Source organism: Heptranchias perlo, chromosome 12, assembly GCF_035084215.1.
Source record: "Heptranchias perlo isolate sHepPer1 chromosome 12, sHepPer1.hap1, whole genome shotgun sequence".
NCBI classification, from domain to species: Eukaryota; Metazoa; Chordata; class Chondrichthyes; order Hexanchiformes; family Hexanchidae; genus Heptranchias; species Heptranchias perlo.
Window position 1 is genome coordinate 72,330,821 of NC_090336.1, and position 27,781 is coordinate 72,358,601.

A 27,781-nucleotide genomic window follows, 5' to 3' on the forward strand; every position below is an offset into this window, starting at 1 on the left:
CCACCCTTTTTCTTTGAGGGGACGTGTCTGCATTGTACCCGTAGAATTTCACTTTTTAGTGCCTGCCACTGGCTTGCCACTGATTTCTCCTCAAGTAGTTGTGTCCAGTCCACTTCTGCCAAATCACCTCTTAGTTCTGTAAAATTTGCCTTCCCCCAATTTAAAACATTTACTCCTGATTTAACTCTGTCCTTTTCGATAATGCTAAAACTAACTGAATTGTGGTCACTATCCCCAATATGGTCACCCACTGTCACTTCACCCACTTGCCCATCTTCATTTCCCAGGACTAAATCTAGAATTGCATCCCCTCTTGTTGGGCTTGTCACGTACTGGCTAAAAAAGTTCTCCTGGACACCGATCAAGAATTTTGCGCCCTCTGTGCCCCTCACACTGTTTGAATCCCAGTTGATGTTAGGATAGTTGAAGTCCCCGACTATTATTGCCCTCTTATTTTTGCACTCAGAAATTTGCCTACTTATTTATTCTTCCATCTCCCTTTCGCTATTCGGGGGTCTATAGTTCACTCCTAGTAGTGTGACTGCCCCTTTTTTTTTTATTTCTTAGCTCAACCCATATGGCCTCGATTGATGATATCATCCCTTCTCACAACTGTAATTGATTCTTTAACCAATAATGCTACCCCCCCTCCTTTTTTATCCTCTATCCTGCCTGAAAACTCTATATCCAGGGATATTGAGCTGCCAATTATCCCCCTCTTTAAGCCAGGTTTCCGTTATAGCAATGATATCATGCTGCCACGTGTCTATCTGTGCCCTTAGCTCATCTGCTTTGTTTGTAATACTCCTTGCATTGAAGTATATACCCTTTAACCCCATCAAATTCCTGTGCTGAGCACTATTTAACCTTTCCTTCTTTTGCCTTTCTGAGTCGCTAACTACGTCACTAACTGCTTTTCTACTTCCCGTTTCTTGGTCTGAATTTGTCCTATCTGTACCTGCCCTTTGGTTCCCATCCCCCTGCCATACTAGTTTAAACCCTCCCTAACAGAACTAGCAAATGCCCCCATGAGGATATTGGTGCTGGTTCTGATTGGGTGCGACCCGTCCAGCTTGTACAGGTCCCGCCTTTCCCAGAATCGGACCCAATGCCTCAGGAATTTAAACCCCTCCCTCCTACACCATCTCTCAAGCCCCGCATTCATCTGGTCTATTCTCCTATTTCTGCTCTCGCTAGCACGTGGCACTGGGAGTAATCCTGAGATTACTACCTTAGAGGTCCTGCTTTTTAATTTATTTCCTAACTCCTGATATTCTGCTTGCAGGACCTCATCCCTTTTTTTTTTTAAAAAACAGATGTCATTGGTACCGATATGGACCACGACCTCTGGCTGTTCATCCTCCCCCTTGAGAATGTCCTGCAGCCGCTCCGTAACATCCTAGACCCTAGCACTCGGGAGGCAACATACCATCCTGGAGTCATGTTTGCGGCCGCAGAAACGCCTATCTGTTCCCCTTACGATGGAATCCCCTATCACTATTGCTCTCCCATTCTTTTTCCTCCCCTCCTGTGCGGCTGAGTTACTCGTGGTGCCATGATCTTGGCTCTTGCTGCATTCCCCTGATAAGCCATCTCCCCCAACAATACCCAAAGTGGTATATCTGTTTGAGAGGGAAATGGCCCCAGGGGACTCCTGCTCTACCTGCCTAGTCCTTTTACTCTGCCTGGCGGTCATCCATTTCCTTTCTGCCTGCGTAATCTTTACCTGTGGTGTGACCACCTCACTGAACGTGCTATCCACGATAATCTCAGCATCACGGATGCTCCACAGTGAATCCACCCGCAGCTCCAGCTCCAAAATGCGGTTAGCCAGTCGCTGCAGCTGGACACACTTCCTGCACACATGGTCGCCAGGGACACCGGTCGTGTCCATGACTTCCCACATAGTGCAGGAGGAGCATATCATGGGTGCGAGCTCTGCTGCCATGACTTGCCTTAGATTAAACTCGTTAGTTACTCCCTTTAAGGAGTTTTACTCCTTTAAATTACCCTTAATTTAGAGAATGTTAACTACACTAGGGAGCTTGATTCACTTAAAAAATATCTGAGTAACAAAGTGAACTAAACAGCAACCCACACACGACACTTTCTTTTGCAAAGGCAAAAACCGTCTTTTTTTTTTACAGTATTTAAGTTTTATTTTCTCCCTTTCTGACTATTTCCTCAGCCCTCACACTACCTACAGCTCGGGGGATAAGCTGACAACTTACTCGCAGGCCTCTGTTGGCAGCTCCCCGCAAAGACAAGGCTAAGATCAGGAACGTAGCGGGCAGGGAACAGAAGAGACAATTCTTGAGAACGCTATTGCTTCTCAAAGTATTGTAGTACCCCCAAGGTGGGCAAATGGAGTTGAGGGACTGATCAGCCATGATCTAACTGAATGGCAGAACAGGCTGAATGACCCACTCCTGCTCGAGTTCTTAGTAATGTAAACAGGAGTTCAAGACACTAACTGCAGTATATCATTGGTTAAAAACCTAAACATAAAATAAACAGCACTGGTAAACTTGGACTGAATGGTTGAGATCTTCTGTGTGACAATTTGTTTACAAACTTCAAACTTTTGAAGTAATATAGCGTCTCACCTACAGTTATCCTTGAGTACTTATAAAATAATTACATTAGCTTTTTGGCAACCAAAGGTATTAAGGGATATGGGCCAAAGGCAGGTATAGGGAGTTAGATCACAGATCAGCCATGATCTTATCAAATGGCGGAGCAGGCACGAGGGGCTGAATGGCCTACTCCTGTTCCTATGCTCCTATTACGAGGAAGAACGTATATTTTAAAACCCTTACTTTGAAACCTTGGTTCTCCCCAGGAGACAGTTGCCTTTGTGCCATTTTCCAGACTGGAAACATGGAGCTGCAGCACTCTGCTTCCCAACAATCCCCTCACCATGTACCAGGGTGTGATGTGGAGATGCCGGTGATGGACTGGGGTTGACAATTGTAAACAATTTTACAACACCAAGTTATAGTCCAGCAATTTTATTTTAAATTCACAAGCTTTCGGAGACTTCCTCCTTCCTCAGGTAAATGTTCAGGAGCTCCTTGAAGCCTACGCATTTATACATATAGAACAATACATGGTGTCATGTACCAGGGAGCAGTGGAGCAGCAACTGATGTTGATCAGAGTCCGTTCTCCCTAAAGCCTTTCCACCATCTACAAGGCACAAGTCAGGAGTGTGATGGAATACTCTCCACTTGCCTGGATGAGTGCAGCTCCAACAACACTCAAGAAGCTCGACACCATCCAAGATAAAGCAGCCCACTTGATTGGCACCCCATCCACCACCCTTAAACATTCACTCCCTTCACCACCGGCGCACTGTGGCTGCAGTGTGCACCATCCACAGGATGCAGTGTAGCAACTCGCCAAGGCTTCTTCGACAGCACCTCCCAAACCCGCGACTTCTACCACCTAGAAGGACAAGGGCAGCAGGCGCATGGGAACAACACCACCTGCACGTTCCCCTCCAAGTCACACACCATCCCGACTTGGAAATATATCGGCCGTTCCTTCATTGTCGCTGGGTCAAAATCCTGGAACTCCCTTCCTAACAGCACTGTGGGAGAACCGTCACCACATGGACTGCAGCGGTTCAAGAAGGCGGCTCACCACCACCTTCTCGAGGGCAATTAGGGATGGGCAATAAATGCTGGCCTCACCAGCGACGCCCACATCCCGTGAACGAATAAAAAAAAAGCAAGATAGTGGCTCTGATCTGAAGGGCAGCCTTCAGAGAGTTTAAAAACTTTTTTCCCTGAACAAATCTCCTAAGTAAGTTTTTTTTTAAAAAAAGGCGATTTAAGTAACGCCTGGTCATTTTAGAGCCTTGCAGCACTTCAAGTTCACTTAATTCACCGGATGTAAAACAGTTAACTCACAGCACAGCATTTAGCTAATCAGGTTTAATGGGTTATCTGGTATTTCTCACCTTGTTGTCATCTGAGAATGATGAAAGAGTCTCGTTTAAACGAACACTCTCAAACTCTTGGTTGTTAGCATAGACCCGGAAGATCTTAAACTGGGAGGATGGAACGCCAATGTACGGCTCTAACTGTTGCTTGAAGGCAGCCAGCGTGATTCGCTTGTCAACAAACACCAGCAAACCTGCAAGAATTAAACTAGTATAAAAACCTGACAAACAGCAATTCACTACAACGCAATTTCAACTCATTTGCTCAAACTGTTTGCATTCATTAACAAGGTTAAGTAGGCATTACATGTCTTATTGTGTAAACTATGCAGAGTCAGAATCCGAATGGCACAGCACGCTGACACTGAGTTGCTGCATTGCCACAAGGGGTCCTTTTTGATCATGAAGCCACTTTTACAGCTTGCTCGCGCTGCTGCTCCCCAATGCTCGTTTCCTGTGCGGCCGGCAGCAACATCAAGGTGAACTTGATCAAAAGCAAAATACTGCGGATGCCGGAAATCTGAAATAAACACGGAAAACGCTGGAAATACTCAGCAAGCATCCGTGGGGAAAGAAACAAGAGTTAACGTTTCAGCTCGATGACCCTTAACGTCTGTTCTGACAAAGGGTCATCGACCTAAAACTTTAACTCTTGTTTCTTTCTCCACAGACGCTGCCCGACTTGCTGAGTGTTTCCAGCACTTTCTGTTTTCATATCCAAGTATACTTGCCAGATTTGCAAAGGCCGATTAACAGAAACGCATTTGCACACTGACTCGCTGCAGTACAACATTTTTCCTGGTCCCAGCTGGTTTATTAGGAGGCTGCTTTTAAACTGCACTAACGCACAGCGCATGAATTTCCTGCAACCAGTAACATTGGTGCTTCTACCCTTGGTGTGGCCGCTAGCTGTGAGATGGCAATTCTGAGCTGGAGCGCTTCAGCTATGAAGAGAGACTGGGAAGTTTGGGTTTGTTTTCCTTGGAGCAGAGGAGGCTGAGGGGGGACATGATTGAGGTGTACAAAATTATGAGGGGCACAGATAGGATGGATACTAAGGAGCTTTTTCCCTTCGTTGAGGGTTCTATAACAAGGGGGCATAGATTCAAGGTAAAAGGCGGGAGGTTTAGAGGGGATTTGAGAAAGAACTTTTTCACCCAGAGGGTGGTTGGAGTCTGGAACTCACTGCCTGAGAGGGTTGTGGAGGCAGGAACCCTCACAACATTCAAGAAGCATTTGGATGAGCACTTGAAATGCCATAGCATACAAGGCTACGGACCAAATGCTGGAATATGGGATTAGATTAGACTGGGCTTGATGGCCGGCGCGGACACGATGGGCCGAAGGGCCTCTATCCGTGCTGTATAACTCTATGACTCTATTTGCGTGCCGGGGACTAGTGGTACTGACACGTTATTAAATTGTTTCGAGAGGGATGCAAAACGAGTCAACTGACGCCTCTCTTGCACACTCCTCAAGGTGGCTCATTCTACAATGACCTGCAGAGTAACGGTTGCAAAAACGAGCTAAAATTAAACTAAATTAATCTCATTTATGTAGAAAAAGGTCATTCTGAAAACCTGTCAGAAGCAATTTCTATTCTGCAATAAGGACAATTTTTGTGAATGGTATTCCCCTCGAGAATTTATACCATTCAATTGTTGAAACATTGGAATTTTTACTCGAATAAGAATTTCAACCCATCACTTTTTAAAGTACTCACATCCCTTGAAGGACATTCAATATAGATATGGTCAAAATTTCTAGCATACATATAAAAGCCACCAGCATAATACACACTGCTATCATTCAATAGCAAAGCATTAGAAATGCAATTTGGCTGCAACAGAACTAAAAGGATGATAGACCAAGACACACTGTATTTGCTATATTAAAAACAATTTTTCCATTCAATCATGGGATGTGGGTGTTACTGGCGAGGCTGGCATTTATTGCCCAGAAACACGTGTTGGATCACTGGAACTTATAAATTTATTTATTTTTGCTAACAGTAGGAGCAATAAAGGGATAACACAGGAAAACTGGCACATGTCAGAGGGCGCTGATTCCAAGTTAGTTCTGACTGACAATGGATTTGTTCTTTTACTCTTAGGATTCTACGAGTAACAAGAGACTGTTTATTAACGTCAGTGCGCTGTATTTTAGTTAAGTTTTAAAAAGCAAAATCTGGGTTTCCACGTTCCTCATGTTACTCCTTTATATTTATACGCTGCATTGAAAAAAAAATTAACTCACCTGCTTTTGTCGGGATTTTAAACTATTGAAAAGGTCCAGGTTGCTCAAGTTACAAAAATCAAATCCAAGCCGGATATGGTGTAATAAACTCTAGATGTAATTATGGTCTGGCACTCGTGGAGATGAAAAGAAGCTTCCATTATTTTTCGTTGACTGTGTTTTTGAGACATTTTAGCAACTATTTACTGGCCACAGGGGATGTGCCAGAGGACTGGAGAACCGCTAATGTAATACCATTATTCAAGAAGGGGAGTAGGGAAAAACCGGGGAACTACAGGCCAGTGAGCCTAACATCAGTGGTAGGAAAATTATTGGAAAAAATTCTGAAGGACAAAATTAGTCTCCACTTGGAGAAGCAAGGATTAATCAGGGATAGTCAACATGGCTTTGTCAAGGGAAGATCATGTCTGACTAATTTGATTGAATTTTTTGAGGGGGTGACTAGGCGTGTGGATGAGGGTAACGCAGTGGATGTGGTATACATGGATTTCAGTAAGGCCTTCGATAAAGTCCCCCACAGGAGACTGGTCAAGACGGTACGAGCCCATGGAATCCAGGGTGCCTTGGCACTTTGGATACAAAACTGGCTTAGTGGCAGAAGGCAGAGGGTGATGGTCGAAGGTTGTTTTTGTGACTGGAAGCCTGTGGCCAGTGGGGTACCACAGGGATCGGTGCTGGGTCCCTTGCTGTTTGTGGTCTACATTAATGACTTGGATATGAATGTAAAAGGTATGATCAGTAAGTTCGCTGATGATACAAAAATTGGTAGGGTGGTAAATAGCGAGGAGGATAGCCTCAGTCTGCAGGACGATATAGATGGGTTGGTCAGATGGGCGGAACAGTGGCAAATGGAATTTAACCCGGAAAAGTGCGAGGTGATGCACTTTGGAGGGACTAACAAGGAAAGGGAATACACAATGAATGGGAGGACCCTAGGCAAGACAGAGGGTCAGAGGGATCTTGGTGTGCAAGTTCACAGATCCCTGAAGGCGGCGGAACAGGTAGATAAGGTGGTAAAGAAGGCATATGGGATACTTGCCTTTATTAGCCGAGGCATAGAATATAAGAGCAAGGAGGTTATGATGGAGCTGTATAAAACACTGGTTAGGCCACAGCTGGAGTACTGTGTGCAGTTCTGGTCGCCACACTACAGGAAGGATGTGATCGCTTTGGAGAGGGTGCAGAGGAGATTCACCAGGATGTTACCAGGGCTGGAGCGCTTCAGCTATGAAGAGAGACTGGGAAGATTGGGTTTGTTTTCCTTGGAGCAGAGGAGGCTGAGGGGGGACATGATTGAGGTGTACAAAATTATGAGGGGCACAGATAGGATGGATACTAAGGAGCTTTTTCCCTTCGTTGAGGGTACTATAACAAGGGGACATAGATTCAAGGTAAAAGGTGGGAGGTTTAGAGGGGATTTGAGAAAGAACTTTTTCACCCAGAGGGTGGTTGGAGTCTGGAACTCACTGCCTGAAAGGGTTGTGGAGGCAGGAACCCTCACAACATTCAAGAAGCATTTGTATGAGCACTTGAAATGCCATAGCATACAAGGCTACGGACCAAATGCTGGAATATGGGATTAGAGTAGACAGGGCTGATGGCCGGCGCGGACACGATGGGCCGAAGGGCCTCTATCCGTGCTGTATAACTCTATGATTGGTTACCCGTCAGATTATTCTATTCTACCACTCTAATCTGCAGTGTCAACAGTTATTAACTAAAGACCCCACTGTCCAGAAAAACACCCGAAACGTGTTTTCTGCAATCGGTCACTGAGTTTACTTTCTATTGTTGCCATTTTTTTTTAATAAAAGAGATTTATCATGAATCTGAAACACGGTCCAGCAACCACACCAGATATCCCTGCAACTCCAAACGTGCCCCCCAATTCAACGGTAACAGCATAGGGGTGAGGCAAAAACTTGGGGAATAGGGAGGGGGGTAAAAACAACATCGTGAAGCCTTTGAATCATACAGCACAGAAGGCCATTGGGCCCATCGTGTTTGTGCCGGCTCTTTGAAAGAGCTATCCAATTAGTCCCGCTCCCCTGTCCTTTCCCCAGAGCCCTGCAAATTTTCCCCCTTCAAGTATTTCTCCAATTCCCTTTTGAAAGTTATTAGTGAATCTGCTTCCACCGCCCTTTCAGGCAGCGCGTTCCAGATCGTAACAACTCACTACGGAAAATAAATTCTTTTCATTTCGCCCCTGGTTCTTTTGCCAATGATCTTAAATCTGTGTCCTCTGGTTACCGACCCTCCTGCTACTGGAAGCAGTTTCTCCCTATCTACTCTATCGAAACCCCTCATGACATAATTTATGTAAATTGCAAACTTATTTTGAACAACCATCTTGATTCACATTTTTGGTATAGACGTGTCAGTGTGTGGGAGCCTATAGAGTACAATACTCTTATAGTACAGCAGTACCATAGAGGGAATGTACAAAACTTGCAGGAAAAACAACCTTTTAATTCTATCAGAGATTGTTTCCTCTTAAAAGAAATTCTCGTCCTATCTTTGAAGGTTTAGGATTTCATTGGACAGCGTTTAGCACTTACTATTCTTATTTTCCAAGATTAAATATCGACATACACAGGAGCTCGGTGGTGCCCTATAATAAAAGCTCGGGAGTATTAAACATTTTTCGGTTGTCCTCATACAGAATAGCTTCTTTACAGCTGTACAGCCCATAAATATTAGACTTACTAGCAGATCTCCCGTGGTAAAACAGATGCATTGTTTTGTAAGGGCAGAAATCTCACATCACATAACGCACGAGATATCATTCTGCTGCTACGGTCCCTAAAAGCCACAAAGTCTAATTGCTGTTACGGAAACATTGGGTGAAGTCGGAGTTAAATTGCTGTGCAGAATGCAAGTCAGAATCACTTTTTGAAAAGTGTGGTTGGTGAGGTCAGTCAGGGATTACAAACATTCTGCCTCACGCGTCAACTAAGGCGTTTTCGATTGCTGAGCTCGTACATTCCAAACGACTGCCTTTGTCTCATTATACTTTTTGTTAAAAAATAGTTTGACACAGAAATTAGCAGGATCATCGCGGAAAGAGAGAGGGAGATGGGAAACGTGGGCTAGATGTACCGCTTTTGATATTTTAAAACAGCAAGATCGGTGCTCAAATCGTGTGGAAGTGACACAGAGTGGCTAACCAATGTTTGAGTACGCAATTAGGATTTGTTACATCACTGGTTTACTCATCAACCGGCAATTTAATCTTTTGCTTCCTGATCGACGTCCACCTGAAGGCACGTCAATCATCAGAAATGTACTGATGTATAAACATGTTGGATTTAAGATGAAATTTGCACGTTGAACATGCAATGGAAATAGCACATCCTGGGCCCCAATATTTTAATACAACAGCAACAACCTGCACCTTTAACGTAGTAAAATATCCCAAGGCGCTTCACAGGGGACGTCAAACAAAATTTGACACTGAGGCACATAAGGAGATATTAGGACAGGTGACGAAAAGCTTGGTCAAAGGAGCATCTTAAAGGAGCAGAGAGAGGTAGAGGCGCGGAGAGGTTTAGGGAGGGAATTCCAGAGTTTGGGGTCTAGGCAGCTGCCCGTATGACTACAGATTGAAAGAATAAAAGAGGCCCTCAAGCAGGATGGATTTTACAATTGGAGAATCGCCAAGTATAGTTGTTTAGCTTACTGGGCGGTGTCACAGAAAAAAAAAATTACTGCAGGAAGTGGATGGGATGAACGAAATCGCTACGAAAGCTTGATTCTGAATAGTTTAGAATGAAAATCTGAGTAAGCCAGCACAACTGAATACCAGTTTGTGAAACCTGAGGGAGCTATAATACTTCGATACTGTTCTTGCAACATAGGAACAGGAGTAGGCCATTCAGCCCCTCGTGCCTGCTCCGCCATTTGATAAGATCATGGCTGATCTGTGATCTAACTCCATATACCTGCCTTTGGCCCATATCCCTTAATACCTTTGGTTGCCAAAAAGCTGTCTATCTCAGATTTAAATTTAGCAATTGAGCTAGTATCAATTGCCGTTTGCGGAAGAGAGTTCCAAACTTCTGCCATCCTTTGTGTGTAGAAATGTTTTCTAATCTCGCTCCTGAAAGGTCTGGCTCTAATTTTTAGACTGTGCCCCCTACTCCGAGAATCCCCAACCAGCAGAAATAGTTTCTCTCTATCCACCTTAATATCTTATAAACTTCAATCAGATCACCCCTTAACCTTCAAAACTCCAGAGAATACAACCCCAATTTGTGTAATCTCTCCTCGTAACTTAACCCTTGAAGTCCGGGTATCATTCTAGTAAACCTACGCTGCACTCCCTCCAAGGCCAATATGTCCTTCCGAAGCTGCGGTGCCCAGAACTGCTCACAGTAACTCCAGGTGCGGTCTAACCAGGGTTTTGTATAGCTTGATTCTGAATAGTTTAGAATGAAAATCTGAGTAAGCCAGCACAACTGAATACCAGTTTGTGAAACCTGAGGGAGCTATAATACTTCGATACTGTTCTTGCGACCCAATGTCCTTTGTCGTCATCGAATAATTCTGCTGAAATTTTACGATAAATGAACTTATTCCTTATGCTGTGCTTTGGTATTTTAATCTCAAGCTACCTTAACTGCCTTAAAGCCGTTTAACCATTAAAGCAATAATAAAGCATAGGCTAAACAGTGAAGTGGGATTTGCCCCTTACACCATATATTTGTGGCCCTTAGATTGTTTTACACAGCCATAATTATTTTTTTTTTAAGTCACATCCATATTAAATCCTAATGGATTTACAGAGCAGAAACAGCTTTGAAGTCTGCCTTAGCACCAACTCACCCAGAACTCAAAGGTCATTGGCCTGACACGTTAACTCTGTTTCTCTCTCCACAGATGCTGAGTGTTTCCAGCATTTTCTGTTTTCACCCAGAACTTTGCTGCCTGCATCCCATCATGTACCGAGTCCCACACATCTATCATCTGTATCTTCTGAAGCCTCCACCCACCCACCCCCCCCACCCAAGCACATTGATATCGAAATCCCCTCCGTGTTTACAAGTGCCTCCGTGGCCCTGCAACCTCTCCCAGCTCCAAGTCCCCACTCGAGTCCTACAATCTAACGACAACTCCAGTCTACTGCTCGCCCCTCCTTCCCACCCCTCTGGCAAAGCCTTCAGCCATCTTACCCCTGCACTCTTCCCAAACTTTACCGTGCGAGATATCTCCCTTACTATCAGCCACATCATCACAAGTGCTGTACAAGTGCAAATTGCTGCTGTTATAGGGGTAAAAGTAGTGATCGTGTGTTTACTGAGCAGCAGGTTAACTTTGGAAAAATTACTAGGATTCAACCTTTTAAACATGAGAGCTATTGAAGTAATAGCTTAAACAATTAGTCCAATTCCTCAATAATTCTGGTATTTTACGATAAACTAGCATATTTCCTGTGCTATTAATCATGGCAAGTTTTATGAGGGCAGGAGCGTTATATCGTGGAATCATCGATGTATATTATTCTGTTGCCAAAACGTGTAATCTGGCACGTCTCTTTAAGGCCACAAGGTCTAATTGTTGTAAATAGGCAGATCTTGAGGTCAATTTGAGGGCTTTTTCTGTTGTTGGAGAATTTTCTCTGTAGATTGGCGGCTGCTTTTAAGTCTTCAACACCCTCCCCACATCAGAAAGCCAGCAGGAAACGACCAGCTTTATCTTTCTTTTTCTTCAATACTTTGCAATATCTATTGTAAACAATTTTACAACACCAAGTTATAGTCCAGCAATTTTATTTTAAATTCACAAGCTTTCGGAGATTTTCTCCTTCCTCAGGCAAACATTTGCCTGAGGAAGGAGAAAATCTCCGAAAGCTTGTGAATTTAAAATAAAATTGCTGGACTATAACTTGGTGTTGTAAAATTGTTTACAATTGTCAACCCCAGTCCATCACCGGCATCTCCACATCATTGCAATATCTAGGCTGCGATGGAAATGTCAGACATTTATACTGACAGAAAAATGGAGAGAAAACAAAATCTTAGGTTCCATATCGAAGGGTTTTGTAGTTTCGTTGTCTGCACTTTGCTCTGACTGAAGTACGTAAGAAGGGTTCTACGCTCCTTTATATCGCACCGGTTATGAGGCAGATGAGAGCAGACAGTCCATCAGCCATTCTGACAATTGTCCCAGGAAGCAGTGGGCACCATCAGAAAGACACTGCACATTTAACAAATGAGAGCCTTACATTGCTGGCGACAGCTGCCAGCGGTTTGGTTTATGGTGTTCTGTACCTTTGAGAAACGCTGCAGGAATTTTAATTCAATGGAATTAAGGATAACAGAAAACATTGGAAATCGTGATAATTCTGAACTTCTTCACTCAGAGGGTAGTAAGTCTGTGGAATTTGCTGCCCCAGGAAGCTGTGGAAGCTACATCATTAAATCAATTTAAAACAGAAATAGACAGTTTCCTAGAAGTAAAGGGAATTAGGGGTTACGGGGAGCGGGCAGGAAATTGGACATGAATTTAGATTTGAGGTTAGGATCAGGTCAGCCATGATCTTATTGAATGGCGGAGCAGGCTCGAGGGGCCGATTGGCCTACTCCTGCTCCTATTTCTTATGTTCTTACGTTCTTATGTTATGATCCCCATCAGGCAGTTTCAATCATGGCCATTCAATTGATATCCCCGTTACATGGTTTCTACACTCTGGCTTCTGATATTTTAAATTCACCCAATTAAACCGTGTGGTAAATTTAAGAGATCTGCTACAACAACAGGATGTGCACATGAGCAGAATCTATTTGGTCAGGGTTAAGAATTAAGAGGTGCCATTACACCGTTGGGTGTATTCTATAGGCCACCAACTAGTGGGAAGGAGAAAGAGGAGCAAATTTGCCGGGAAATTACAGAGAGGTGCAAAAGCCACAGAGTAGTGATATCCTAATATAGGCTGAGATAACAATATTATTATTAGAGGGGGGAGGAATTTTTCAAATGTGTTCAGGATAACTTTCTTAACCAGTATGTTTCCAGCCCAACGGGGAAGGAGGCATTGCTGGACTTGGTTCGAAGGAATGAGGTGGGCCAAGTGGAGCAAGTGTCAGTGGGGGAGCATTTAGGGAGCAGCGATCATAGTATCATAAGGTTTAGAATAGCTATGGAAACGGACACGGACCACTCTAAAGTAAAAATACTCAATTGGAGGAGGGCAAATTTCAATGGGATGAGAACGGATCTGGCCCGGGTAAATTGGAATCAAAGACTGGCAGGCAAAACTGTAATCGAACAATGGGCGGCCTTTAAGGAGGAGATGGTTCGGGTACAGTCTAGGCACATTCCCACGAGGCGGAAAGGTAGGGCAACTAAAGCCAGAGCTCCCTGGATGACAAAAGAGATAGTGAGTAAGGTGAAACGGGAAAAGGAGGCGTATGACAGATGTCAGGTTGATAACACAAGTGAGAACCAGGCAGAATATAGAAAGTTCAGAGGGGAAGTGAAAAAGGAAATAAGAGGGGGCAAAGAGAGAGTATGAGAATAGACTGGCGGCCAACATAAAAGAGAATCCAAAAGTCTTCTACAGGCAGTAAACAGTAAACGGGTAGTAAGAGGAGGGGTGGGGCTGATTAGGGATCATAAAGGAGATCTACTCATAGAGGCAGAGGGCATGGCTGAGGTACTAAATGAGTACTTTGCATCTGTCTTTACCAAGGAAGAAGATGCTGCCAGAGTCTTAGTAAAGGAAGATATAGTTGAGATACTGGATGGGCTAAAAACTGATAAAGAAGAGCTACTTGAAAGGCTAGCTGTACTTAAAGTAGATAAGTCACCCGGTCCGGATGGGATGCATCCGAGGTTGCTGAGGGAAGTAAGGGTGGAAATTACGGAGGTACTGGCCATAATTTTCCAAACATCCGTAGATACAGGGGTGATGCGAGAGGACTGGAGAATTGCAAATGTTACACCCTTGTTAAAAAAAAGGGTGTAAGGATAAACCCAGCTGAGAGGGAGGATCTTGGGTCTGAAACTACTGGATTAAACTTAAATAAGGGCAATTATAAAGGAACGAGGGAAGAACTGGCTAAAGTGGACTGGGTAAACAGATTAGATGGTATGATGGTGGATAAGCAGTGGCAAACATTTAAAAACAAAAATATATCCCTGTGAGGAGGAAAGACTCCACAAAAAGGGTGAACCAATCAAGGTTCTCGAGGCATGTAATAAGGGAACAGCTATAATTATGGGGGATTTTAACTATCATATTGACTGGACAAATCAAATTGGGCAGGGCAGCCTTGAGGAAGAGTTTATTGAGTGTATTAGGGATGGATTTCTTGAGCAGTATGTAACTGATCCGACAAGGGGGCAGGCAACCTTGGACCTGGTCCTGTGTAATGAGCCAGGATTAATTAATAATGTCCGAGTTAAGGATTCCCTTGGAATGAGTGACCATAACATGGTTACATTCCATATCCAATTAGAGGGCGAGAAGGTTGGTTCTCAAACAAGCGTACTGAGCTTGAATAAAGGAGACTATTGATGGTATGAGAGCGGAATTGATTAAAGTGGACTGGGAAAATAGATTAAAGGGTAAGACGGTACATGAGCAGTGGTGTTCATTTAAGGAGTTATTTTACAACTTTCAAAAAAAATATATTCCACTGAGGAAAAAAGGGTGTAAAAGAAATGACAGCCATCCGTGGCTAAGTAAAGAAATTAAGGATAGTATCCGACTAAAAACAAGGACATATAAGGTAGCCACACTTGGTGGGAGGATAGAAGATTGGGAATTCTTCAAAAGACAGCAAAAAGTAACTAAAGGATTGATTAAGAAAGGGAAGATAGATTATGAAAATAAATTAGCAAAAAAATAAAAACAGATAGCAAGAGTTTCTACAGTTATATAAAAAGAAAAAGGGTGGCTAAGGCAGACGTAGGTCCCTTAGAGGATGAGACCGGGAAATTAATGGTGGGAAACATGGAGATGGCAAAAATGCTGAACAAATATTTTGTTTCAGTCTTTACGGTAGAGGACACTAAGAATATCCCAACACTGGACAACAGGGGACTCGAGGGGGGGGGGGGGGGAGGAGCTAAATACGATTAAAATCACTAAGGAATTGGTACTCAGTAAATTAATGGGACTCAAGGCGGATAAATCCCCTGGACCTGATGGCTTACATCCTTGGGTCTTGAGGGAAGTGGCAGTAGGGATTGTGGATGCTTTGGTAATAATTTTCCAAAATTCTCTGGACTCGGCAAAGGTCCCGGCAGATTGGAAAACTGCTAATGTAACACCCTTATTTAAAAAGGGTAATAGGCAGAAGGCTGGAAATTATAGACCAGTTAGCCTAACATCTGTGGTGGGTAAAATTTTGGAGTCTATTATTAAGGAGACAGTAGCGGAACATTTGGATAAACATAATTTAATAGGACAAAGTCAGCATGGCTTTACGAAGGGGAAGTCATGTCTGACAAATTTGCTTGAGTTCTTTGAGGATATAACGTACAGGGTGGATAAAGGGGAACCAGTGGACGTAGTGTATTTAGACTTCCAGAAGGCATTCTACAAGGTGCCACATAAAACATTATTGCTCGAGATAAAGAATCACTGGATTGGGGGTAATATTCTGGCATGGGTGGAGGATTGGTTATCTAACAGGAAGCAGAGAGTTGGGATAAATGGTTCATTCTCGGACTGGCAACCAGTAGCCAGTGGTGTTCCGCAGGGGTCGGTGCTGGGTCCCCAACTCTTTACAATCTATATTAACGATTTGGAGGAGGGGACCCAGAGTAACATATCAAAGTTTGCAGATGATACAAAGATGGGAGGGAAAGTAGAGAGTGAGGAGGACATAAAAAACCTACAAGGGGATATAGACAGGCTGGGTGAGTGGGCGGAGATTCGGCAGATGCAATACAATATTGGAAAATGTGAGGTTATGCACTTTGGCAGGAAAAATCAGAGAGCAAGTTATTATCTTAATGGCGAGAAACTGGAAAGTACTGCAGTACAAAGGGATCTGGGGGTCCTAGTGCAAGAAAATCAAAAAGTTAGTATGCAGGTGCAGCAGGTGATCAAGAAGGCCAACGGAATGTTGGCTTTTATTGCGAGGGGGATAGAATATAAAAACAGGGAGGTATTGCTGCAATTATATAAGGTATTGGTGAGACCGCACCTGGAATACTGCATACAGTTTTGGTCTCCATACTTAAGAAAAGACATACTTGCTCTCGAGGCAGTACAAAGAAGGTTCACTCGGTTAATCCCGGGGATGAGGGGGCGGACATATGAGGAGAGGTTGAGTAGATTGGGTCTCTACTCATTGGAGTTCAGAAGAATGAGAGGCGATCTTATTGAAACATATAAGATTGTGAAGGGGCTTGATCGGGTGGATGCGGTAAGGATGTTCCCAAGGATGGGTGAAACTAGAACTAGGGGGAATAATCTTAGAATAAGGGGCTGCTCTTTCAAAACTGAGATGAGGAGAAACTTCTTCACTCAGAGGGTAGTAGGTCTGTGGAATTTGCTGCCCCAGGAAGCTGTGGAAGCTACATCATTAAATAAATTTAAAACAGTAATAGACAGCTTCCTCGAAGTAAAGGGAATTAGGGGTTACGGGGAGCGGGCAGGAAATTGGACATGAATTTAGATTTGAGGTCAGGATCAGATCAGCCATGATCTTATTGAATGGCGGAGCAGGCTCGAGGGGCCGACTGGCCTACTCCTGCTCCTATTTCTTATGTTCTTATGGGTAACTAAGGAAGTAAAGGATGGTATCAGGTTAAAAGAAAAAGCATACAACATGGCAAAGATTACTGGTAAGCCCGAAGATTGGGAAAACTTGAGAAACCAGCCAAGGATGACTAAAAGAATAGAGAGAGAAAATAAATAATGAGAGTAAACTTGCAAGAAATATAAAAACTGACAGTAAAAGCTTCTACAAGTATATATAAAAAGGAAGAGGGTAGCTAAAGTAAACATTGGTCCCTCAGAGGAGGAGACTGGGGAAATAATAATGGAAAACAAGGAAATGGGAGAGGAATTGAACAGATATTTTGTATCTGTCTTCACAGTAGAAGACACTAATAACATACCAATAATAGTAGAAAATCAAGGGGCAAAGGGGAGGGAGGAACTAAAAACAATCACTATCACGAGAGAAAAAGTATGAGGTAAACTAATGGGTCTAAAGGCTGACAAGTCCCCTGGACCTGATGGTTTGCATCCGAGGGTCTTAAAGGAAGTGGCTACAGAGATAGTGGATGCATTGGTTGGAATCTTCCAGAAGTCACTAAATTCTGGAAAGGTCCCAGCGGATTGGAAAATCGCAAATGTAACACCCCTATTCAAGAAGGGAGTGAGACAGAAAGCAGGTAACTATAGACCAGTTAGCCTAACATCTGTCATTGGGAAAATGCTAGAATCCATTATTAAGGAAGTAGTAGCAGGACATTTGGAGACTCATAATACAATCAAGGAGAGTCAGCATGGTTTTATGAAGGGGAAATCGTGTCTGACAAATTTATTAGAGTTCTGCAAGAAAAATAGGGTGGTAATAGTAGGGGACTTTAACTTTCCCAACATTGACTGGGACAGCCATAGCATTAGGGGCTTGGATGGAGAGAAATTTGTTGAGTGTATTCAGGAGGAATTTCTCATTCAGTATGTGGATGGCCCGACTAGAGAGGGGGCAAAACTTGACCTCCTCTTGGGAAATAAGGAAGGGCAGGTGACAGAAGTGTTTGTGAGGGATCACTTTGGGACCAGTGATCATAATTCCATTAGTTTTAAGATAGCTATGGAGAAGGATAGGTCTGGCCCAAAAGTTAAAATTCTAAATTGGGGAAAGACCAATTTTGATGGTATTAGACAGGAACTTTCAGAAGTTGATTGGGAGAGTCTGTTAGCAGGCAAAGGGACGTCTGGTAAGTGGGAGGCTTTCAAAAGTGTGTTAACCAGGGTTCAGGGTAAGCACATTCCTTATAAAGTGAAGGGCAAGGCTGGTAGAAGTAGGGAACCTTGGATGACTCGGGAGATTGAGGCCCTAGTCAAAAAGAAGAAGGAGGCATATGACATGCATAGGCAGCTGAGATCAAGTGGATCCCTTGAAGAGTATAGAGATTGCCGGAGTAGAGTTAAGAGAGAAATCAGGAGGGCAAAAAGGGGACATGAGATTGCTTTGGCAGATATGGCAAAGGAGAATCCAAAGAGCTTCTACAAATACATAAAGGGCAAAAGAGTAACTGGGGGGAGAGTAGGGCCTCTTAAGGATCAACAAGGTCATCTATGTGCGGAACCACAAGAGATGGGTGAGATCCTGAATGAATATTTCACATCGGTATTTACGGTTGAGAAAGGCATGGATGTTAGGGAACTTGGGGAAATAAATAGTGATGTCTTGAGGAGTGTACATATTACAGAGAGGGAGGTGCTGGAAGTCTTAACGCGCATCAAGGTAGATAAATCTCCGGGACCTGATGAAATGTATCCCAGGACGTTATGGGAGGTTAGGGAGGAAATTGCGGGTCCCCTAGCAGAGATATTTGAATCATCCACCGCTACAGGTGAGGTGCCTGAAGATTGGAGGGTAGCAAATGTTGTGCCTTTGTTTAAGAAGGGCGGCAGGGAAAAGCCTGGGAACTACAGACCAGTGAGCCTGACATCTGTAGTGGGTAAGTTGTTAGAGGGTATTCTGAGGGACAGGATCTACAGGCATTTGGAGAGGCAGGGACCAATTAGGAACAGTCAGCATGGTTTTGTGAGAGGAAAATCATGTCTCACGAATTTGATTGAGTTTTTTGAAGGGGTAACCAAGAAGATAGATGAGGGCTGTGCAGTAGACGTGGTCTACATGGACTTCAGCAAAGCATTTGACAAGGTACCGCATGGTAGGTTGTTACATAAGGTTAAATCTCATGGGATCCAAGGTGAGGTAGCCAATTGGATACAAAATTGGCTTGACGACAGAAGACAGAGGGTGGTTGGAGAGGGTTGTTTTTCAAACTGGAGGCCTGTGTCCAGCGGTGTGCCTCAGGGATCGGTGCTGGGTCCGCTGTTATTTGTTATTTATATTAATGATTTGGATGAGAATTTAGGAGGCATGGTTAGTAAGTTTGCAGATGACACCAAGATTGGTGGCATTGTGGACAGTGAAGGTGGTTATCTAGGATTGCAACGGGATCTTGATAAATTGGGCCAGTGGGCCGATGAATGGCAGATGGAGTTTAATTTAGATAAATGTGAGGTGATGCATTTTGGTAGATCGAATCGGGCCAGGACCTACTCCGTTAATGGTAGGGCGTTGGGGAGAGTTATAGAACAAAGAGATCCAGGAGTACAGGTTCATAGCTCCTTGAAAGTGGAGTCACAGGTGGATAGGGTGGTGAAGAAGGCATTCGGCATGCTTGGTTTCATTGGTCAGAACATTGAATGCAGGAGTTGGGATGTCTTGTTGAAGTTGTACAGGGCATTGGTGAGGCCACACTTGGAATACTGTGTACAGTTCTGGTCACCCTATTACAGAAAGGATATTATTAAACTAGAAAGAGTGCAGAAAAGATTTACTAGGATGCTACCGGGACTTGATGGTTTGACTTATAGGGAGAGGTTAGACAGACTGGGACTTTTTTCCCTGGAGACTAGGAGGTTAAGGGGTGATCTTATAGAAGTCTATAAAATAATGAGGGGCATAGATAAGGTCGATAGTCAAAATCTTTTCCCAAAGGTAGGGGAGTCTATAACGAGGGGGCATAGATTTAAGGTGAGAGGGGAGAGATACAAAAGGGTCCAGAGGGGCAATTTTTTCACTCAAAGGGTGGTGAGTGTCTGGAACGAGCTGCCAGAGGCAGTAGTAGAGGCGGGTACAATTTTGTCTTTTAAAAAGCATTTGGACAGTTACATGGGTAAGATGGGTATAGAGGGATATGGGCCAAGTGCAGGCAATTGGGACTAGCTTAGTGGTATAAACTGGGCGACATGGACATGTTGGGCCGAAGGGCCTGTTTCCATGTTGTAACTTCTATGATTCTTCTATGATTCTATGATTCTTTGAGGAAGTAACGGGCAGGGTGGATAAAGGGGAACCAATGGATGCAGTATATTTGTATTTCCAAAAGGCTTTCGATAAGGTGCCACATAAAAGATTACTGCACAAGATAAGAGCTCATGGTGTTGGGGGTAATTTACTGGCATGGATAGAGGATTGGCTAACTAACTGAAAACAAAGTGGGGATAAAAGGGTCATTTTCAAAATGGCAATCTGTAACTAGTGGGGTGCCACAGGGCTCAGTGCTGGGGCCTCAACTATTTACAATATATATCAATGAAGGAACAGAGTGTCTTGTGGCCAAATTTGCTGATGATACAAAGTTAGGTGGAAAAGCAAGTTGTGATGAGGACACAAAGTGTCTGCAAAGGAATATTGACAGGTTGAGCGAATGGGCAAAAATTTGGCAGATGGAATATAATGTGGGAAAATGTGAAGTCATCCCACTTTGGGAGGAAAAATAAAAAAACAAAATATTATTTGAATGGAGAAATACTACAAAATGCTGCGGTACAGAGGGATCTGGTTGTCCTCGTACATGAAACACAAAAAGTCAACACACAGGTGCAGCAGGTAATCCGGAAGGCAAACAGAATATTGGCCTTTATTTCTAGAAGGATGGAGTATAAAAGCAGGGAAGTCATGCTACAACTGTACAGGGTACTGGTGAGACCACACCTGGAGTACTGCGAACAGTTCTGGTGCCCTTATTTAAGGAAGGACATACTTGCATTGGAGGCAGTTCAGAGAAGGTTCACTAGGTTGATTCCGGGTATGGAAGGGTTGTCTTATGAGGAAAGATTGAACAGGTTGGGACTGAACACATTGGAGTTTAGAAGAATGAGAGGAGACCTTATTGAAACATACAAGATTCTGAGGGGACTCGATAGGGTCGATGCTGAGAGGATGTTACCCCTCATGGGGGAATCTAAAACTAGGGGGCATAGTCTCAGAATAAGGGGTCGCCCGTTTAAGACGGAAATGAGGAGGAATTTCTTCTTCCAGAGGGTCGTGAATCTTTGGAATTCTTTATCCCAAAAAGCTGTGGAGGCCGAGACATTGAATACATTCGAGGCTGAGTTGGACAAATTTTTGATCAGCGAGGGAGTCAAAGGATATGGGGAAAAGGCGGGAAAGTGGAGTTGAGGTAAAAAACAGATCAGCCATGATCTCATTGAATGGCGGAGCAGGCTCGAGGGGCCGAATGGCCTACTCCTGCTCCTATCTCTTATGGACTTATAGGCCGGTCAGTTTAACCTCAGTGGTGGGGAAACTTTTAGAAACGATAATCCGGGACAGAATTAACAGTCACGGACGAGGGTGGACTGATTTAACAAATTCCTGCTGGCTTTCCCTAAAGGCAAATCATGTTTAACTAACCTAATAGAATTTTTTGATGAGGTAACAGAGAGGGTAGATGAGAGCAATACAGCTGATGTGGTGTATATGGACTTTCAAAAGGCGTTTGATAAAATGCTGTACCTTGGGTTATCATCAAGATTGCGGCCCATGGAATAAAGGGGGCAGTAGCAACATGGATACAGAATTGGCTAAGGGACAGGAAACAGAGAGTAGTGGTGAACGGTTGTTTTTCGGACTGGAGGGAGGTGTACAGTGGTGTTCCCCAGGGGTTGGTGCTGGGACCACTGCTTTTCTTGATATATATTAATGACATGGACTTGGGTGTACAGGGCACAATTTCAAAATTTGCAGATGACAAAACTTGGAAGTGTAGTGAACAGTGAGGAGGATAGTGATAGACTTCAAGAGGAGATAGACAGGCTGGTGGCATGGGCGGATATGTGGCAGATGAGATTTAACACAGAAAAATGCGAAGTGATACATTTCGGTATGAAGAACGAGGAGAGGCAATATAAGAACGAGGGCGCAACTCTAAAAAGGGGTACAGCAACAGACAGATCTGGTGGTATATGTGCACAAATCGTTGAAGGTGGCAGGGCGGGTTGAGAAAGTGATGAAAAAAGCACACGGGATCCTGAGCTTTATAAATAGAGGCAAAAGTATGGAAGTCATGATGAACCTTTATAAGACATTGGTTCGGCCACAACTGGAGTATTGTGTCCAGTTCTGGCCACCGCACTTTAGGAAAGGTGTGAAGGCCTTAGAGAGGGTGCAGAAGAGATTTACTAGAATGATTCCAGGGATGAGGGAATTTATTTACGTGGATAGACTGGAGAAGCTGGGGTTGTTCTCCTTGGAACAGAGAAGGTTGCGAGGAGATTTGATCGAGGGGTTCAAAATCATGAAGGGTCCAGGCAGAGTAGATAGAGAGAAACTGTTCCCATTGGCGGAAGGGTCAAGGACCAGAGGACACAGATTTAAGGTGATTGGCAAAAGAACAAAAAGGTGACATGAGGAAAAACTTTTTTACACAGCGAGTGGTTAGGATCTGGAATGCACTGCCTGAGGGGGTGGTGGAGGCAGATTCAATGATGGCCTTCAAAAGGGAACTGGATAAGTACTTGAAACGAAAAAATTTGCAGGGCTACAGGGATAGGGTGGGGGAGTGAAACTAGCTGGATTGCTCTTGCAGAGAGCTGGCGTGGACTCGATGGGCCGAATGGCCGCCTTCTTCTGTGTTGTAACCTTTCTACGATTCTATGAGCAGTCGCTCCAAAGCTGTAAAATGCAACCCTGGCCCACAGAAAGTAGCACTTTACAGCAAGTGCTGCACTCTCAGAGGCATGGAGCAAAACCCACCCTGTGAAGCAGCCTCCCCTGCCTCTGGAGGACAGCTCACTTATATTACAGCACAACGCCCAAGGGCAAAGTGCTCGCTGTGTCGAAGTGGAAGAAAACAACTGGAGTAACGGCAGGGGGCGCGCGTCTGCACTCGCGATTGCCCGCACTGAGTTACTGGTCTCAGCCATCCCATTGTGGGAATGTGCCAAGTACGGGCTGCGAATGCAAAGCAGAGATATACTCAGCCACCCTTGCATGCACCACTCATTCAGCATCAACGGCACAGGTTGCTCGGCCGGGAGTGATGCGCAATCTGAGGAAGAAATGTAAATCACAAACTTTTATTTTTTTTAAAAAGTGAGTGAAATATATATTTTTTTAAAACATTAAAGGAACTGTCATACTTTTTAGTGAAAATTTGAAGTGCCGTTATTCCTTATTCAGCACAGATTTCAGATAAAGTCAAATTTAATTAGAAATGATTAGAAAATTGAGTTCCTCGACGAGGGACAGGAACAGGCACCTTCGGCTGAATGGCCTCTTTCTGCGCTCCATCATTCTAACTTGCACCATCAGGCTTTCGATTCTGATTCAGTGGAACAGAGATATTCTTGTCAGCCACTGAGGGGGCGGGGCCGGGCGCAGGGGGCATGGGCGGGGCCGGGCGCAGGCGGCCGCTCGGGCGGGGCCGGGCGCAGGCGGCCGCTCGGGCGGGGCCGGGCGCAGGCGGCCGCTCGGGCGGGGCCGGGCGCAGGCGGCCGCTCGGGCGGGGCCGGGCGCAGGCGGCCGCTCGGGCGGGGCCGGGCGCAGGCGGCCGCTCGGGCGGGGCCGGGCGCAGGCGGCCGCTCGGGCGGGGCCGGGCGCAGGCGGCCGCTCGGGCGGGGCCGGGCGCAGGGGGGTGCTGCAGGAGAAATAGACAGGCTGCATTATGCCCACATGTTAGCTGAGGGTCGACCTGAGTAACAGGAGAACTTTCACTCCAGTTGAAATTAAACTAAGTATTATTTAGCAGATTGTTGGTGGCAGAAACCACACTGTTTGCGGGCGGTAGAATTGCTAGCGACGAATACAGTTCCTTTAATATACACCGTACACAAAATACAACATACTTTTCTGTCCATCACCTGATCCCTCCTCAGAAGTGCACTGCTCTGTTTTGAAGTACACGTACTGCACCAGTCCTCTGCCCTTCCCGTTCTCGTCGTACTCGCTGTCTGTCCCGGAATCCTCTTCCGCCGTATCCCACGTTTCCTTTCTGCCTTCGTTGGCTTTCGACCGCCGGCTGTACGTGATGCTGTGAGAGTCGAGCCCGTTGGCCAGAGGGATAAGGGCTGTGTCCGCGTTGCACAAAGTGTCGCTGCTGTGGCTGGAGCTAAGGATGTCGCTGTCCACGGAGCTAGTGCTCCTGTCGTTGTTCACGTCGGAGTCCGACCGCTCCTCCGGCTGAAGCGGGGTCTCTGGGTCCGAGGAGGAAATCCGGTTTTCCAATTCCCTGTTGTCCACCGAGGCAGACGAGTCTGCCTCCTGCGACGGCGACTCAATAGTTTCAACGTCACTGCCGTCTGCGCTTTTGAGGCGGTCGCCGTTTGCGCCTGGAGGGCAGGACGACTGCTGCAGCTGCTGTTGCAGAGACAGGTTCTTCAGTCTCTCTGTGCTCTCCTCCAAAATAGCTTCCACGGGTTTCCTGTGAGCCGAGGACCCTTTCGCGCATTCGTAGTTGCCTTCTACGCTGCCTGGATCCCCTGCGGCTTTTTGACAGGGACACTTTAGTCCTTGGAGCCCCGGCGATTGTTCTGGCAACGCAACGTATAGCCGAATGGTATTGGCATGTTGGTCCAGTAGATGCCATAACTGCGACTCGGTGAAAGGCGCTTGGTTATCCTGGGTGTCTGAGCTTTCAACAAATATCTGGAACACATTTAAACTCAGATTAGCGTGGATTTAAATCATTGTTCTGCAGTCACACAAGCAATAAATCAGAAAGCTGTACCACTGCAACACAAATGATAAAACTCTTAAAATGACACTGCTTTCTTTTTAAAACTCGTCAAGTTCCATGTGCTTTACATGGTGCTGGCCGCCGTGGCTCAGAGGGCGGCACTCTCGCCTCGGATTCAGAAGGTTGTGGGTTCAAGTCCCACTCCAGAGACTTGAGCACATAATCTAGGGCTGACAGTCCCGGTGCCAGCACTGGGGGAGTGCTGCGCTGTCGGAGGTGCCGTCTTTCGGATGAGACGTTGAACCGAGGCCCCGTCTGCCCTCTCGGGTGGACGCAAAAGATCCCATGGCCACTATTTCAAAGAAGAGCGGGGGGAGTTCTGCCCGGTGTCCTGGCCAATGTTTATCCATTGAACAACATTTCTAGAACAGATTATCTGGTCATTTATCTCATTGCTGTTTGTGGGATCTTGCTGTGTGCAAATTGGCTGCCGCGTTTCCTACATTACAACTATGACTACACTTCAGAAGTACTTCATTGGCTGTGAAGCGCTTTGGGATGTCCTGAGGTCGTGAAAGGCGCTATATAAATGCAAGTTCTTTCTTTACATGTTTTCAACAGGTTTGCACGCTGCATGTGGTAAAATTCAGCATGAATTAATGAACGCTTTGGATTTTCTTGATCTACAAAACATAAAAAGATGTCATGATAAGTCCCAGCATCTTTTTCAAACTCGTCTAGTTTGAGGTACAAAAAGTTTGATCGACGGTTTCCCCAATAGATGTGTGTAATTTGAACTGAAGTGTACCACGTTACATTAACTGCAGATCATATTTCAGTGCTTACCGTGTATATATTATACCCACTTAATCTCATGTGGAATTAGCTACACGAAACACATCGCACTTCAGTTTAAAAATATAATGTTCCTTGAGCAAGACAGCATTTTATAATCTGTATTGAATCACTTCATTCTAAGCAGTATTTTTTAGTCAGTTTCACACTAAAACCATTTTACTGTATGGCTCCTGCAGCTTATTAAACTGGAATTGCTTACAAATTGATATACATCACCCAGAGAGGCTGCAGCAATGCAGCTCCCTTTGGTTAGTTCTGCCAAAATATCATCCGTTTATCGCAAAATTCATTTTGTAAGCTCACCTTATTACTCCTGAAGAAGCCCTCGGCCTTCAGCGTTTTGTTGGGCACGTAAAGCAGCCGCAGATCATTGCAACAACGCTCGAGGACGATCCGCATAGTCTCAGCGGAGAGTGCTGTGGCCTGAAGGGAAAACAAAATAGGCAAGATGCTCCCCATCAGGCAACAGCTTTTCAGAACAGCCCTCTTTCTTTTAAAGCCGAGGAAAATCCCACAAGCTCTTGCAACAATTCCTGAGTGTGGGGCAACAAGAGCGATATTATTCGAGGGATCTTCATGCTGATGGAGGACCCACTCCCACCCCCCCCCCCCCATTCAAGTAAGGGGGAAGAGGTATAGAGACCTCAGGCAAGTTGACAAGTGAACTTGGTTTATTATTTGCAAACTTGGTCGTTTACTCTTACGCAGTTCGTAATGCAGTAACACACTAGGATATTACGCTGTATGCTCAAACTGACTTCACCAATGACAGGCCGTTACAGGAAACACTGCGACGCTCACAATCTTACATAGTTGACGTAAAACAAGAGCGAAGATCTATACTACACCGCTGTTATGTGGTATGCGCAAAAGGAGCCCACTGAACCACACCATGAAACTGTTTAGCCTTTTTTGCCAAATCATTATAGAATTAACAACTCCCACACTTCTGAGCTTTCGAAATTACTCATTATCTGATAATGGGAGGTCAAGAAAGCAGTTTAATATTCATGCATTAACACATTAATATCGGGAGTTTTTAAATTATACATTAAAGTCATCACCTAATTGATACTGCTCGTTTCATCTCACTCAATACCGTCATAACAGTTGGAAGAAAAGTTCACTGCCAGATAGTGATAACGGCAGACTGAACGCGCTTTTGCAAATAATTAGGCGCGCTCACAAAGAGAGGCTACACAAGTAAACTGTTAAACGAGACTGACAAAATTGTGGCGTTAAGAGCAAGTCTGTTTCCACAATTTTTTCAAGTGCAGAAGCTTACTTTAATATGCGAGGCGTGTCGAAGCAATGTCAAGCATGCTACCGCTGAAGCACCGAATAATTTGTTTTGTTGGCCAGTTTTAAATTAATGGATTTAAGAGCAAGTCTGTTTCCTTAATTTTTCAAGTGCAGAAGCTTACTTTAATATGCGAGGCCTGTCGAAGCAATGTCAAGCACCGGATAATTTGTTTTGTTGGCCAGTTTTAAATTAATGATGATTTGAATGCTTAGAGCTCCACTCTCTGGATAAAGATTGCCCTCACAACAAGCCAGCACAGACACAGAAACAGGCTGAGCTGTAACAGGCACCCCAAATTACACTTCTAAACAAGTTCACGTCACTAAAATATCAAATAATAAATCGGGGAGGGGGGGGCAGCGGCGTTTGTTTTTGTAGAAAAGGCTGAGGAGGCAATTTCCTTCAAAATCAAACTTCAGAAACCGCACTAGCCAATCTCACATGGCGCTGCACATGAGCAGGCAAGGCCTTCGGTTCTAGTAGGGTTAGAGGGTGGGGGGATACCTGGGCTGAGGTCAGAGCCCCAGCAGTCCATCCAGTTTGGGTGGGTGGGGGGGGAGGGAATTGCAGAGTGGGAAAATCCTTCAGCAGAGTGGGGTTTGCTCTCCGCGGACCAGTGGGGCATGAGGCCTTGCAAGGGAGGGGTGAGTGCCTTGGAAAACCCTCATCAGGTCGGAGGGGGGGTCTTCTGCTGCTGAAAGCCTCGTCCACGCCTTTGTTACTTCACTATTCCAACGCTCTCCTGGCCGG

The 27,781-nt window shown here is 44.8% G+C and overlaps 1 protein-coding gene across 4 annotated transcripts in view; it reads right to left on the minus strand.

The window, feature by feature from the left end:
• Positions 1 to 27,781, minus strand: part of usp47 (ubiquitin specific peptidase 47) — a 226,770-nt gene that overhangs the window by 25,294 nt on the left and 173,695 nt on the right. For 3 of the 4 annotated variants that reach the window (XM_067994252.1, XM_067994249.1, XM_067994251.1), the window contains 3 exons: positions 26,032 to 26,151; positions 24,041 to 24,839; positions 3,964 to 4,139 (listed from right to left, as the gene is read on the minus strand). In XM_067994252.1, the coding sequence (XP_067850353.1) occupies positions 3,964 to 4,139; positions 24,041 to 24,839; positions 26,032 to 26,151 (1,095 nt within the window). The remainder of the gene's footprint in view (positions 1 to 3,963; positions 4,140 to 24,040; positions 24,840 to 26,031; positions 26,152 to 27,781) is intronic. The other variant, XM_067994250.1, reaches the window with a different exon arrangement.